Genomic DNA, 15,526 nt, shown 5'->3' with positions numbered 1-15,526 from the left:
AAATACTTATATTTTATTAAAAATTATGGAAATCAATAGATAGATAATACCATTTTTATTTATTTAATTTAAAAAATTCTTTTTATTTTTATTTGTTTGAAGATAAATTAATATCTGAAATACTAAAACAAAATAAATAAATAAATAAAATATTTATGTTTGTTAACTTTGGAAATTTTTTACATAAAATAAAAAGATAAATACATTTAAAATAATGTTAATTTTTTTACTTTTTAAAGCTTAATTACTTTAAACATTTTTTACTTAAGAACTTTTCTAAATAAATATTAATATTTTGTAATGAGAAACTATTTTATTTCTTAAATTAAATTCTCAGTAGAAATTTAGTAATATTTTTAGGTGCTATTTCATTCATTTAGTTTCAACATTTTCCTAATCTTATTTTGATGAGTAATTAGTTTACTATGCTAATTAAAAACTAGATTGTTAATGTGAGTTATTTCTCTTATGCAATATGGTATTTCTTATCCTGATTGAATCTTGATTTAAAAGAAGACTACCATTTTTCTTAGTTCCAGGAGTACCAGTTTTTATTAAGTTTGATTATTTTTTAAGAATCATATTTTGTAATTAGCATATTTAAATAACTTTATTGACTGATTTTTTGAATGCGCTTATATTTCTTCCATTCCTTTTTGTTTGTTTCTATAGAATGTTTTCAATTTTTTCAATAACTTTAGTATAATTACCTGAAGGATAATAAATATTATACTCTTTCATTTTATCAAACCCTAAAAGTACCATGAACTCAGTTTTTTATAATTAAGCTAATGCTTAACTTATTTGAATTGCTTGCATATTCTAATTATTGTTTAGGGAATGAGAGTAAATATACTGTTAATGCTATAGCATTTGATGTTAATTTCCTCCATTTTAATTTAGTTGAGTATTGCTTTAAGGTATTTATTGAATTGAAACTTAACGTGAGCTCGTAGAATTCCTTCTTGCTTGATTTTATACTCCATCTTATTCAAAACTATTTACATAATTTATGCTTGTAATTTTTTTTTCTGAATTTTTGATAATAGCTAATTTTCGATCAAGCCCTGCTTGATCATCTGATAATTATTGCTGTTAGTCATTTGATGAAAGAATTTTATGAAAAGACTTCTTTTTTTATTGGCTAATCACATTATTAATTAACTCTGCACTACATAGCTGTGCATCTTCAGAATTTCTATTTTCAGATTCTTCAATCGTCTTCCTTCTATTTCCAATATCAATGTAACAAAATTTAGAAGAATGTTATCTTGGAGATGCAGTAATTTGTAAGGGGAAAAAGTTATTTTAATTACTATTACTACTATGTTAATTTGATTGTAAATTTATTTGGTTTTATTTTAATAAAATATTTAAATCAATATTTCTTTTTTTAAGCTAAGGAGATTTTGCAATTACTATTGCTTTCTTTTTTATAGCACTAAAATTTATATTTGGGGTAGTCTAAATATTTAATAGACCATTATTTGCTTAGCATGAATCTGTAAGTTATTAATTATCTACAGAATTTTCAAGAATTTACTAGCCTGTCTAAGACTAAATAATTGGTGTAATAATTTACTGGTTTAGTATTTGAGATTATAAATTAACATTTTGTTATGCTTATAATGATTGCTGTTACTACATTATATTATCATGAACTGAGATCAAGCTATTCAAATTTGAATTATTTTTTTGTATTAAAGTTGGTTCGAAATTGCTATTAATTTCTCCTCCAAAGCCAGCAGCAACAAGTGAGGAGTCATGATTAGTATATCCTCTATTCATCTGAAAAACATTTGCATGTTAAATTTTATGAATAGGAGAGTTTAATTCTTGCTGTATTATAACACTATTTTGCTTTAAATAATCTTATTCACTATCATTAACATTATTTAAATATTATTCCTCTTAAATATAAGTGAGATTAGTTCTATTTGTTTAATTTTCATAATACATATATTACTCATAAAATTCCTATTCGCCAAAATTAACTAACTCGAGTCTTTCGATGAGTTCTTCTTCATTTTGGTAAGGGTTTCTTTCAATCAAGTATTATACAGCTCTCTCTTTTGTTTAACGAAGCTAGGATAATACTTTGTGAGAAAATTCCCTTCTTTCCTGCGGTTTACGAATTGATTCTACAGAAACTCTATATAAAATTAGAGTTTTTTCCCTGTAAGGAATATACTTAACATAAGGACAACAATCAAACGAGTGAGTGTATTTATCGCAAAAATTGCATTTTGTATTTATATTCCTTTAGCTTTTGTAAATGACTATATTATCTTTGATAAGTTAATACTTTTCTTAGTCCTAAGGAAAATTTTTTATTTCTTAATTAAAATCCTCTTTGTTAATGTAATAAAGCATACAAGATCCTACACTTCTGTATCCAGTTAAGCTAGGCAAATCTCCCATAAAAGATATTTGATCAAATATTGAATTAACTTTAATATTTTTAAGAATTGTGTAAGGCTGAAAATCATCTTTTTTAATATTAATATATGAGACAATTTAACCACTGGCTAAAAAATATAATTTGTCATTAATTTAGTTTTCATCTATCAAAATTTCTTCTGGTTTAGAGCGTTTTGTTTTTATATGATTTGCTATATTTTTGAGGAAACTTGGTGAAAAATTGTTTACTAAGATTGGAATTTTCAAGATTAGACGGTTGCGGATATCATTTAACACTTCTTTTTTAAGATTGTTGGATAAGCTTTCTATCATTTTATCACATTCTTCTCCATCATTTTCTTCATTACTTTGATGCCAATACTCAAAATATTTTCTTACTTGAATTTATAGGCTATTACATACTCCCCTATGTCTCAAATGGCGTGTAAGCATATTCATTCTTTATTTGAGTTAATTTGATGTCTTTGTTAAAGCTTAAATTAATAGACCTTTTTAATATTCAAAATAAATAATTTGAATGGTATTTATTTAAATATCAATTTTTAGAATAAGTAACCATAAATAACAGTTACTATAGATACTCTAATTCTATGAAAGTTAGCTAAGGTATTTCTTGAAAAATAAATTTTTAACACTGAAAAATAAACAAAATTAAAAAAAAATTTTTTAAATATTCATAAAAGAAAAATAGCGTTATATTTAGTGAATAATAAATTTATTTTACCTATCTAATTTAAAGAATAAGCAAAAACACCACAACTCATTAGTGTAACAAATATGACATAAATTCTCTCATAAATAGTTATTGGTGTAACGTCACCATATCCAATAGTTATCATAGTGATAACAGCCCAATATAGAGAAGTAACATATTATTCATACCACTACCTATCTTAAAGATTAGCTGCCTATATCCATGTCTTAGACGCCACATCATTCTACATTTCCATAGATCCTACAAAAAAAAACATGCAACCTGCAAAATGTGCCACAAATACAATTGTGAATATTAACTTAAATAAATTATAAAGAGCTGTCTGCTTAGGAGTAAAATTAACAAGTTATTCAAAATAATTAGCAAGTTTGAACATTTTATTTGTACGTAAGATAAGGACAGAATTCAAGAGAATAAGATTTAATCTCAAACTTATTATAAAAGGGACAACTACAAGCAAATCCCCAAGAAATTTTGTTTTTAAATAGTTTTTTATAATTCTAATTTATTAAAAAAAAAGAGTATAAATAAATACCTTATTATTAATTACTCCAGTAATACTTTATAGAAATAAATTTGATCTACAAAGAAATAGTAAAAAAAGAAGAAAAATAAAAATCAAATCTTAAGCAGTTCTTGTTTGAATTGAATAAAAATAAATAATTAATTAAAGTTGCCAATGCTTACTTGACTCTATTATATATAATTTAGCCTTTGCTAAAATAGGCAGTGTTAAAATTCAATATAATATCTGCTAAGAATGTCCATCCAGGTAAATCGTTAAGGAATATCTATACCCATGATGTTAGCTAAAAGCCTCCTAAACTTTATTCTTCCCATGTAATTTTGATTGGTATATAAAATATATTCAAACTGAGCAAAAATAATATGTACGAGTCCCAGATCTTTTTAGTTAAAGAATCTGGTAAAATAATTAAGTTATTCCAGTCTATTGCATTTAGTATCGTGTTGTAAAGATAATAAACTATATTTTATAAAATTCTTATTAGTAATAAATTAGAAGAATTACAAGTAAAAGCTATTTTATTTTTCTTAAAGAGTCACCTTTAATAATTAAAGATATTTAAATATTATTGGTAATATCCAAATTAAACTTCTTTGTTATTTAGGTCTTTAAGAAAAATTAAATGATATAATGTTATTTTGAAAATGATTACATATTTTCCAGTTATATAGTGATTTTTACATTCGAATAAAAATACTTCTTGCTCGTGATGGCTAGTTTCCAATAAAATATTTGTTGTCAAAATAAAACCTATAATTAGATGATTGGTCACCAATTATTTAAAACTATGTTTCTTTTAATCTTTTAAACTTGTATTATTAGCCGTATTTTCTAATCGAATCAAGGAAACTAGCAACAATTACAACCAAATTTAAAGCTTACAGCATAGAATTTATTTTAAAGAGCTTAATATCTGACCTGCTTTGAACAAATTTTTCATAATAGCTATTTTTGACAATGGCCTTTTATTCTGCTTTTATTGCTAGCTGCTTTTCATCTTCTGATAATCCTCTGAATCTATCGTCTAAGTCGTTAATATCACTTTTTTAGCAGTAAAAAATACTTGTTTCAGTAAAAAAATAGAGTGGAAAAATATTTAGTTATTTATTGTTTGTTACTTATAAAATAAATTGAATAAGAAGACAAAACAATAATAATTGATGTAAATTAAGTTTTAATGTATTAATAATCTATAGTTATGCAAAAGCAAGTTAATAAATTAGTAAGTAAGTAAAAAAATTAATAAATTAATTGATTTATAGCTACTTATGTAAGTCAATTTTAGAAGTAGAATTTAAACCTATGTGGATCTAACTGCTATAATTTTTTAAGTAAGCTCTTTTTTTAGGAAGAGAGTTTATTGTTAATTAACTTTCTTGTTTTTTGATATTCTTTGCAATTTCTTATTACTCTGTCTTTTGCTCTTCTATAATTATACTTGGATCGCTTTAAATTTATCTTAAGCTTAACGCCACTTATTCTTTCTAGAGAATTTAGTTGCAACAAGCTTTCCTTTTATTATCTCCCATTCTCATAATTTCAGAAGGATCATCTTTAAATTGGCTGAGCTCATTATTATTTAATATATTAATTTCACTTATATTTCCTTCTTTTATATAATTATAGATACTCATTTGCTTTATCTTGTAAAGTATTAATTGAATATATTATATCTATAAGAAAATTATTAGTTATTTGATTAAAAAGTTATTGTGTAAAAAAAAATCTGTTTTGTTGTAAAATTTTTTTGATATTTCTAACTCTTTAACTTACAAGGTGCATTCATAATTAAAAACTAACATTTATCAAAATTTTATTCATTTATCATTGTATTTTTTACATTTATTTTTGGATTTATTATCAAGCAAAACTATTGTAAAAAAAAAAAATCAGAATACGTTGAAATAACACACATATATTTAAACAAACTAAAAAACAAAAATTTCAAGCAAATACTAATTAAAAAAATCCATAAGATTACATTTTTCAACAAACATTAGTTTCAACCATAAAATAAAATATAAAAATGCCGCAATACATAAAATGAAATATAAAATTAATTGATAATTTGTTTGTTATTTAATGATATTATTTTTTTTAACATTTTTTAATTATTGAGAAATACTCAAATTCATATTTTTCTAGTAAATTGTCATATAATATTTTTATCAGATTAAATACTATAACAAGAAAATTAAATTTATAAATAAAAATATTAGAAGTTTCAATACGAAAAATGAAATAGAAGTATTTATTTAAATTTATTTGAGTATCAAATGAAATTATTTTTTTTTTAATTTTGAAAAAATTAAAATGAATCTATTTACATATTTTTAAGTAAATAAGAATAATATTTATCTATCTATCAAATTACATTCTTTAGTAAGCATCAATTTAATTCATAAATAAAAATATTAGAAATTTCATTATATGAAAAATGAAATACAAGTACTTATTAATAATAAAGTTGAGTATCCAATGAAATTATTTTTTTTAAATATTTAAATGTAATAAAATTCACGTTTTTCAAGTAAATTTAAAAAATTACTTTTTTAAAAGACAGACACCAGCATTAAAATTAAAAAAATAGATTAAAACATCAATCGATGTATATTTGAAAATTAGAAAATAATTTATCTGAAACTTGTCTGTCTTTTTTGATGATTTAATCTTTGAATGAATTTTTCCATTTTTAAAAAATATCATGCGAAATTAATTTATTTTAAAAAATATTATTTTAGTTATTTTATAAAATAATTTAAATTGTAAAAAATTTATTTTATTTTGACAGGGATTTTTTAAAAAAATTATTTATTTATATTTTATTTCTACTATCTGTTAATCAAGTATGAAAAAAATACTATTAATATAATCAATTTATATATTTTAGGAAATCATATAGATATATGTTGACATTTAAAACATTCTTTCTTATTTGGTTTGAATAATTTAAAAATTATTAATAATTTAATATTGTTTATTTGTAGAAATAAATAGTAGATATTTTCTTATCTTAATTATTAGATTTTGGAAAATAAGTTAAAAATAGTTATAATTTGTTTCATATATCTCAAGATAAGTTCAATAACCTCATATTTAGCTAAAAAGAACCTTTTTTAAGAGCATTCCATTTTAAATTTTTTGGTAGAATTAAAAAGAGAATTAATTGTTGGTAGAATATATATTTATAAATGTTGAGAAACTAAGACAATAAAACCTCTTAGAATTTTAAGCAGGTGCCTTACAATTAGCTTTTTAATATGAATCCTGATAATAAAGATAAAAACTATCCAATAAAATCTGCAACATTTTTTAAAAATATGTTCGTAAAACAAAATCAAGGAATTGAGCATATTTATAAAAGTGAAAAGTAAGATGAAATGTAAAAAAATGATAAATTTTCTATGAGTCAAGATCAAAACTTTTAACATAACAAAGTAAGTAAAATAAATACAAATGAATAAACTAATTATTTATCGCAATTCCATACAAGTCATTCTAGCTTAGCGCTACTTGCAAGGACCAAAGAAGATATATAGACAATTTATCAGGGTTTTAAACAAAAAACTCAAACATCGAGTGATGAAAATAGATTCTTTTTTCCATCTCGAAATAAGATGTTTAATGAAACTAAGAGTATCATAGAAAGGGGAAAAGAAAAACAAGATATTAATAGCGGATTTTAAATAAGTAGTAATAACTAATCTAAAGATTAAAATGTTAATGTAAATTAACAAAATTCAACTTTAAAAAAAAGTTCTATTCTCATCAGAACTTAATAACAAAATAATAGAAGTTAAAACTTGAGATAAGTAAAGTAAGATAACTCAGAAGATAAAGAAACAGAATTGAAAACTGAAATTAGTAATCAAAAGATAGATACTTATCAAATTAAATAAAAATTTAAGGAAGCAAGAGAGAAGAAAATATATTCTAAATCCTAAAATAAGTTAAATCCTGTGAATGAATTTAACTAAATAACAACTCCTTATGATAGCTTTTTTATTACACCTTAAAGTAATAAATTAATTGAATTGAAAAATTACAAAACAAACTAATCTTTTGCAAAAAACCACTCATTCAAAGACACTGTTTAGTCGTAAAGCACTTCTATATCTCAAAAAAGATCTTTCAATTTTAGTCACTTTGAAAGGTTTCCAAAACTAGATTAAAATATTTTCGATAGCGAGATTCCAAGCATATTAGAAAATGATAAACACATCAATCATTCTAGAAGTTCAAGTTAAATCAGAAAGAATACTCGTATATAGAGATAAATAGAAGATCCTTCCTTTTTATTTCCTTTAAAAGAGCATTCTAATAACAATAGCTTTTAAAAAATATTTAAGGGATTAAAGCCAATAAAATAAGTAAATAAGTAACTAGATAATGAAAATAGTTTAATAGAACATGACTTTGTTTTATCTATGAACAATGAATTATCACCCAAAGAAAATAATACCTCGTTCAATAGTATATTTTTGAATATTATTTGAGTTATATTTATCTTTATTAAAACTAAGATTAAGAAAATGGAAAGTCTATCACAGATCAAGCAAATGACTTTATCTAAAAATTCAAGAAACTAAATCCATTACTAACTATTCAAGAAGAGAAACTTAAAAAATTGCAAATTCTTAAGCAAAAAGAAATACAGTTATAGTAATTTATCCAAAAAAGAAACTTTGTAGAGGCAATCAATAGTAAAAATAACTACTAATAAAAATATATTTTTAAATTCATTCTTTTTAAAGTAATGAAAGAGTTTTTAGTTTAAGCATCATAAGAGAAGAATTTGGAGAATTTTGTTGATACGATAGCCTATTTAGGATAGCTTAATTACTTTAATCATGATTTAGACAATGCATTATATTCTTTCATTCAACTTGTAATCATAATTAAATTTTAATAATGTAATTTCATTCCTTATTTAGAAAAATTTAAGTGAAATTGTGGGAAGCCCATAGATAAAAATGAGATCTTTGATACTATTAGGATAACTTTTTTAAGACGAACAAGATTACAATTAAGCACTTTAGTTGTATAGAAGAGCTATTCATTACTGTTGGTATCTGAACGATTAAGATACTGAAATAGATTTATATGACAAATTAGGCTTTATTTACTTTATGAAAGGTGATATATAAAAGGCCAAGTATTTTCATGAAAGGTCTATATCCCATCAATTAGAGAATCCTAAATCAGAAAATATGCAACAAAGCATTTACACGGTTTCCTAATTATTTTCTAAAAATTAAAATTTTATACCAAATTTAAACCAAATGGTCCTTGCTAAATTAGGGTTATTAACTGATTAATAAGGTAAATTTATATTTAAAATATTTTATTTAAATCAAATTTTTTTTGTAAATTATTTAGATTAATTGAGATTTTCAACTAAGTTATCTGCACACCATCAAATAGTAATACTTAAAGAAGATAAAGAAATAAATTCAGCAAATCATGACCCTAGCTGTAAATATATTTTTAAAAATGCTAAATTTGTTTATACTTTTTAAACTTTCAATAGAAATTAATCCTGATGATAAATTAAAGTAAAAAGTAATACCAGAGGGTATGGAAAATGTGAAAGAATACTAAATTATTTAAAAGATTCTTGACCAAAAGAATTCATTTCAACCAATTGTAAATTTATTTATTTTTTTGGTAGTAAAACAAACAAACAAATATATTTTATATCAATTAAGGTATTAAAAAATATACAATATAAGGATCCTCACTCTTAAAAAATAGTTGACAAGTCTTTGTTGAAATTAACTATAGAAGAAAAAGTGCAAAAAGTTAAAATGGACATATATGATGATAAAAGATTGTAAAAAAAATTGAAAGAAGCATAAGTATCTGCGATGATAAATAGATAGACTTGCAATTAAAAATTCTTTTTTAATCACTGTACTCCAAATAGAAATCTTCTAGGATTTAAATACACATTTAAACCTAATTCTCTAAAATTTAAGAAGTATTTTTAAAAAATGGAAAATATGATAATTAATTAAGTTTATTGATTAATTCTTAGTTATTTAATTCAAATTTATGCAGAGATTTAAAATATTTTAATTTGTAAACTCTTCACATATTTTACATGTTTGTATAAATTTAAATAAATAAGTTATCACTAAAAAGGTTTATTTATTTTTTAATTAGCTAGTACAAGACAAAATATTTAAATAATTTATTTCATATTTGTTGAAATTATTGCTAGATATAATCTTAATATTTTTTAATTGCCTATTCATAATTACCATTTTCATCAATATATTTTTTTGAGGTAGGATAATCGCAACCAGTTTCTTTTGAAAATTTAACTATATCATTAACACTTTAGTTATTAAAATTATTAAAATAAGACGATGAAAGTGGTATATTTTATCTTTCCTCTTTAAAGTTCGAATACAAATTTGGTAAGTTATTTTCATTTGGATTAGACTTAATTTTAAGCAAATAAGGCTAATTAGCTTAATCTTTCTAATTTTAAAATTCCACATTCTCACCTTTTTATGTTAAAAAATATGATTACTAAAGTATCAAAAATTTATTAGTTGTTATTACTTGGTAAATTCTAAAGCGTTTAAGCTAAAATAATTTTTTCATCATAAGTCTTTTTCCTTTATTCCTATTTTTTAGCTATTTATTGTTCAATAGTAAGGTCAGTATCAGGAAATTTATTCACTTAATAGCTTAAAAGACATAAATTATAATCAATTTCAAACTTTGGGCGATTGTAGATAACTTTTACTTTATTGAGAATATTATCTCTAGATTACTCTTTCTACTATAAAAGAACAGACTTCTAATAGAAATTACTTTAATCTTAGACTTAAAACTATCTTAATTGATCTAAAGATGTCTCTGAAATAAGCTTATTCTATAAAAATCCTTGAATTCTAAAATTTTTTTGATTCATTCAGTATAATTAATTTAATTATTTAAGAAGTATTACTATTTTTATTTTTTAAGATAAAAAGTGATTTTTTTAATTGCATATTTTATCAAATATCATTTGAAGATATATGATAGAAGACTTTTCAAATAGAAAGATGACAAACCTATGATTTTTGATAAAAAATCAAATTCAAACATACATATTTAAAGCTCCTATATCAAAAATGATTAGGATGAGTACAATAACTTTATTAATAATAAACATGTCTATTTCTATTTTAAAAATAAAAAAATTATGTTCTATTAACAACAAAAAAAAAAATAAAATTAATTAATTAATTAGATTGATAAGATATTATAAAATAGTTTTTGATATATTTGATATATTCTAAAAGCAATACAAAATTTATTTATTTACTTATTATTTTTGATAGCTATATTTAAATTTCTAAATATCTAATCTTATTCAAAAAAAATATATATATGTAATATTGTCTAAGAACTATACTAAAGATTTTCAGAAAATAATTAAACTTATAAGCCAAGAAAATAATTAGAATAAATTATTTATTCATTCATAGTGAAATCTGATTCATAAAAAACTATATTTAGGCATATTTACTTTAATGAGTGGAAGAAGATAAAGTGATCATCATAGCCACAGTAGTTCACACCATAACAATCGCGAAAATAGCAGCCACGATAGCTCAAGAGATCGTAAATTTAAAAATACAGAAGATCAATGCAGTTTACAAATAGAAAATATCGCTGATCCCGAAACATACAAAGACTTTGAAAGATAAGTAAAATAGTATGGCATGACTACAAAGTTTTGGATTAACAAACGTAGTAGGACCTGTGTTGTTACTGTAAATATTTTTAGAATTAAATTTTTATAAACCTGCTTACAAATGCTTAGATAAAAATAAATGTGTAGAAAATATTTAAATAAAACAATTTAAAAATTAAAAAGTATTGTCAATAAGAAGATGCCATCTAGGCTTTTTCAAAGCTATCTAAAATTTACTGGCCTGATTAAGGAGGAGAAAAATTGAAAGTAAAACTCTTATAAAATATAGAGGTTTCAGAAATTATAACTAAGATTTAAGTCTCTTAGAATATAACAAGACCAGAACAAGAGGCTTTTAAGGATAAGAGTAGTAATATATTTTTTTCAATCAAAAAGTTAATCTTTATTAAATCGAATAATAATATTTAAAAATGAATGAGCAAAAAATTAGAAAGTGAACTTTATAAAAACATTAATTTGTAATAAAAAAGGTAGAAGAGAGGACTATGATAGGAAAGATAAAAAAAAATATAGTAGTGATAGGGATTCTAGAGAGCGTAGTAGAGATAATAAAGATCGCGAAAGAGATTAAAGAGATAAAAGAGATAGAGAAAGAGACAGAAGCGAGAAAGATAGAGAAAGAGATGAAAGATACGATGATAAGTATAGAAAAAGAAGCCCTAACAAATATTAAGATGATCGTTATGAATAAAAAGACAGATTTTAATATCAAAGAATCAGTTCTAATTTCTTAAAAACAAATTACTAGCCTTCAGTATATTATACAGTCTAATCTAAAGAAACAGTAAATAATTTGATTGAATTATATGTATTCATAACATAACATAAGGATATTTAGTTACCTAGCTAACTAGAAAAAATTTTAATTAGAAGTCTTTTGATGAAAGAAATATAAAGTAGTAAGTAATATTGTTAAAATTATTTTTATAAATAAAGGTTTAAAAGAGATAAGATATGATTGGAAAATTATATGAATCTAATAAAAAATGATTAACAAGAAACTAATCAATCTACTTAACTAAAATATTTATTTTGCAACACCTAGCCAGCCTAAATAAAATATTATTTTGAATCACTCCTTGGATTTTTCTAGCATTATTAAATACTCTATCTAAATGTTAAACAAAAAGTTAGTATTAAGTGTATTGTGTTAAGGTTAATGGTCTTTCTAACTAACTGATATTAACCCTAATATTTCTTAGTGAAATTTCGTAGAATATCTATCTATCTATCATTTCTTTAATTAATCTGTCTGTCCATCTTATAATATAATTTCAACATTTTACTGAATAAGTTTTCATTTCGTTAGTTTTACTTCACGCTATTAAGATAACCTATCATTAACAATTCAACTCTTCTTAAGTTTAAAAGTTTTATATAAATTTATGATATTTCCTGAGTTAATTAATCTAATTAAGTTTAAGTTTATGAAACATTTTTTCGTTAAGCTATCTAATTGGCCAATTAGTTTCTAAAAAAAAAGCCTATAGAAAATAGATTCCTACCTCTCTTAAATAAAATCGCTTTATCTCTCACCATTTACATATAACTAACAACTTAAATATATTAGAAATTCAAAAAAAATCAATTATTGCAAATTCAATTTTCTAATTAACCAAAAATATTTAATATATTATTTGAAATTTTGGGCTTTTTATTTTTATATTAATAAACACAGATTTCAAGCTAAAAAATAAATTAATTAAAATGATTGTCAACGAAATAAATAAAATAAATTATAGCTATTAAAACCAGCAAATCAATGAACGAATAAATAAGTAGCTTATTGAGTAATAAATATGGCTAACTATATTATAGTTTTTATTATTTAGATATAAACCTATTTCAGATCAAATATGATACTTATTATATCTAGCTTAATTAGTAATTTAGTAGAAACAAAAATATTCATTTATTAATTTTTTTATTTTATTTATAAACTTTTAATTATATCATTCATTATGTTCCTATTTTTATCATGTTTATTATTTATTATCATCACTATATATGCTGCTTCAATCCCAATATTTAATGAGACCATCCCATCCACATGTAGCTACTTTAGATGTTTCTATAGGATGCCATCTTATATCAATACAGACTTAGTCATGAGCCTATATTACTTTATAATTCTTTCCACTTTTCCAATCCCAGAAATATGCCCTACCTTCAGCATCTCCAGAACATAGGAATTACCCATCTGGAGAGAAATCTAAACCAATTGCATAACCAGAAGAAACGTGTTCTTTAAATAATTTTTTCTTGTTAAGTCTAAAGTTACCTCCTTTAGTATCATAAATTTAAATCTATTTGATAAAAACATTTAAAATTAGAACCTTGCTATAATTATAGTCAATTTAGTAAATTGTTCATTCAGATAAACTAAAAGATAAATAAATTAAAATTACTTTATTATCTGAGCATTGGCCTGCAAAGAACTTTTCTGTAGGATGAATGTTTGTGTTTGCAACAGCTGTCATATCTGGTTCTGCAATATGCTTTTCGACGACACCTATACCAAAGCCCCACAAGAATATTTTTTTATCATCAGAAGTAGAAACAAATTTTCTACCATAGTCAACAAAAGTAACTGTGTTAACTGCACCTAAATGCTCATCATAAACTTATGTTCTTGCTCCAGATCTAACATCGTATTGTAACACTTTTTTATTGGAAGAAGCAAGAATAAATGAGCTTTATTTACCCTCGTCTGGGTTAAATCTTGCCTGGTATGGGTACTTCTTAATATTGAAAGTTCTTACAATTTTACCAGTCTCAGTATCCCAATATAATACATTTTTATCATAAGAACAAGAGAGGAAATGTCTTCCATCATTAGTAAACTCAATATCTCTAACAGCTTATTTATGTCCCATATATGTTCTTACACATTTCTTATTACCCATTACATCCCATAATTTTACCTATAGAAAAAATATAAGTTTTAATAATCGAAATAAAATGCTTTTGCTAATAAATAATTAATTACTGTGGTATCAAGAGATGCTGATAACAAATAATGACCAAATTTAGGGAAAAATCTAATAGCTTAAACTCCCTTTTCATGACCTGACCAGCAGTGAACTTACTTTTTAGGTATGTAGCATACATGCTCTCTAGGTTTTAAATCAATAGGAGGTTATATGTAGCTTCTACCTTTATAATCAAAGTAAGGTACAGCATCGTGAAAAATAGACGTTGTTACTTCGCTCTAATTTTATAGATATAAATTGTTTTATTAACAATGAATAAATTTGTATGTATATGAGAGAATGTATGTTGCATACTTAATATTCTTTAAATAACCTAAAAAATAAATTATATATTTACTTTTTCTTTTTATTTTTTAGCTTCTTCAGGTTAACCTTCACCTTCTAATTATTTTTATTCTTACTCTTCGTTTCCTTCTTTATCTTTAGCTTTTTTTCCTTCATTTTCTTAATCTTCATCATCATCTATTTCAAAGCCCTTTTCTTTTAGTTTTTACTTTCTTTTCTTTTCTTTTTTAATCTTAGCTTCTTCCTATTCTTCAATTTTCTTTTTTTCTAGTTCTAATTTCTCTTCTTGAGTTAATTCTTTTGGTTTTATATTTTCTCCTTGATAATTTGCCCAAGGACCGGCATAAGTACCATCAGTAACAGCACCTGTTTTTTCTCTCAAGGCTTTTAATTACTTTTGTTTTTATTTTTCTTCATTACTTTGTGAGATAAATGCTCCCTATGTATCAAGCATATTAGGATCGACATTTCCTCCATAATGAATAACTTAAGCAAGCTCTGGGAATTTAGCATCATTTACAACTATTCTATTTTCATCTAACTAAGGATCATATGCATAGCCTCTATTCTTGAAATTATAAAATTGCTAGTCAAAACTAAAACTATGCATATTGTAGCTCTCTACTTTGCCAGTTAAATGATTGTTTTTTTTATTTTATTCACTATTTCCGCTATTGTAAATCTAATTTAACTACCTTAATCTATTCTCTTCCCTTTCTTACTCCAACTTTGAAGTATTTACATCAGGTTTAACATTTACTGCAATAGCAAAACTTTTGCTATTTGCGCTTTCTTCTACTCTTTTCTTTTAAAATTCTGGTTCTGGATCGCTATCACTATAATCGACAATCATGGGTTGAAAAAATATCTTT

General features: G+C 23.2%; 5 protein-coding genes across 5 annotated transcripts; 2 read left to right on the top strand and 3 right to left on the bottom strand. All coding sequences in view use genetic code 6, as the record gives it.

Moving 5' to 3' along the window:
• Positions 1 to 372: 372 nt before the first annotated feature.
• TTHERM_00494610 (cation channel family protein) lies at positions 373 to 5,191 on the bottom strand (the record flags this gene model as incomplete). Its single annotated transcript, XM_001023245.2, has 4 exons — positions 373 to 2,909; positions 3,146 to 3,636; positions 3,824 to 4,121; positions 4,315 to 5,191. The coding sequence occupies 4 exons, from the start codon at positions 5,189 to 5,191 to the stop codon at positions 373 to 375; spliced, it is 4,203 nt and encodes a 1,400-aa protein (XP_001023245.2).
• Positions 5,192 to 6,853: 1,662 nt separating this feature from the next.
• Positions 6,854 to 9,688, top strand: TTHERM_00494600 (hypothetical protein; the record flags this gene model as incomplete). Its single annotated transcript, XM_001023244.2, has 7 exons — positions 6,854 to 8,135; positions 8,186 to 8,365; positions 8,417 to 8,550; positions 8,597 to 8,984; positions 9,042 to 9,137; positions 9,193 to 9,308; positions 9,371 to 9,688. The coding sequence occupies 7 exons, from the start codon at positions 6,854 to 6,856 to the stop codon at positions 9,686 to 9,688; spliced, it is 2,514 nt and encodes an 837-aa protein (XP_001023244.2).
• Positions 9,689 to 9,860: 172 nt separating this feature from the next.
• On the bottom strand, positions 9,861 to 10,587 carry TTHERM_00494590 (hypothetical protein; the record flags this gene model as incomplete). The annotated part of the gene is made up of 2 exons (XM_001023243.3): positions 9,861 to 10,174; positions 10,233 to 10,587. 2 exons carry the CDS (start codon positions 10,585 to 10,587, stop codon positions 9,861 to 9,863), a joined length of 669 nt encoding a protein of 222 aa, XP_001023243.2.
• Positions 10,588 to 11,191: 604 nt separating this feature from the next.
• On the top strand, positions 11,192 to 12,366 carry TTHERM_00494580 (RNA recognition motif protein; the record flags this gene model as incomplete). The annotated part of the gene is made up of 4 exons (XM_001023242.3): positions 11,192 to 11,434; positions 11,539 to 11,725; positions 11,847 to 12,160; positions 12,313 to 12,366. The coding sequence occupies 4 exons, from the start codon at positions 11,192 to 11,194 to the stop codon at positions 12,364 to 12,366; spliced, it is 798 nt and encodes a 265-aa protein (XP_001023242.2).
• Positions 12,367 to 13,391: 1,025 nt separating this feature from the next.
• Positions 13,392 to 15,507, bottom strand: TTHERM_00494570 (WD domain, G-beta repeat protein; the record flags this gene model as incomplete). Its single annotated transcript, XM_001023241.1, has 4 exons — positions 13,392 to 13,682; positions 13,785 to 14,300; positions 14,366 to 14,587; positions 14,707 to 15,507. 4 exons carry the CDS (start codon positions 15,505 to 15,507, stop codon positions 13,392 to 13,394), a joined length of 1,830 nt encoding a protein of 609 aa, XP_001023241.1.
• Between the last annotated feature and the right edge of the window lie 19 nt (positions 15,508 to 15,526).

The sequence above is a fragment of the Tetrahymena thermophila genome, assembly GCF_000189635.1.
Source record: "Tetrahymena thermophila SB210 genomic scaffold scf_8254446, whole genome shotgun sequence".
Taxonomy (NCBI): domain Eukaryota; phylum Ciliophora; class Oligohymenophorea; order Hymenostomatida; family Tetrahymenidae; genus Tetrahymena; species Tetrahymena thermophila.
This window is presented reverse-complemented; position numbering and strand designations above follow the sequence as displayed.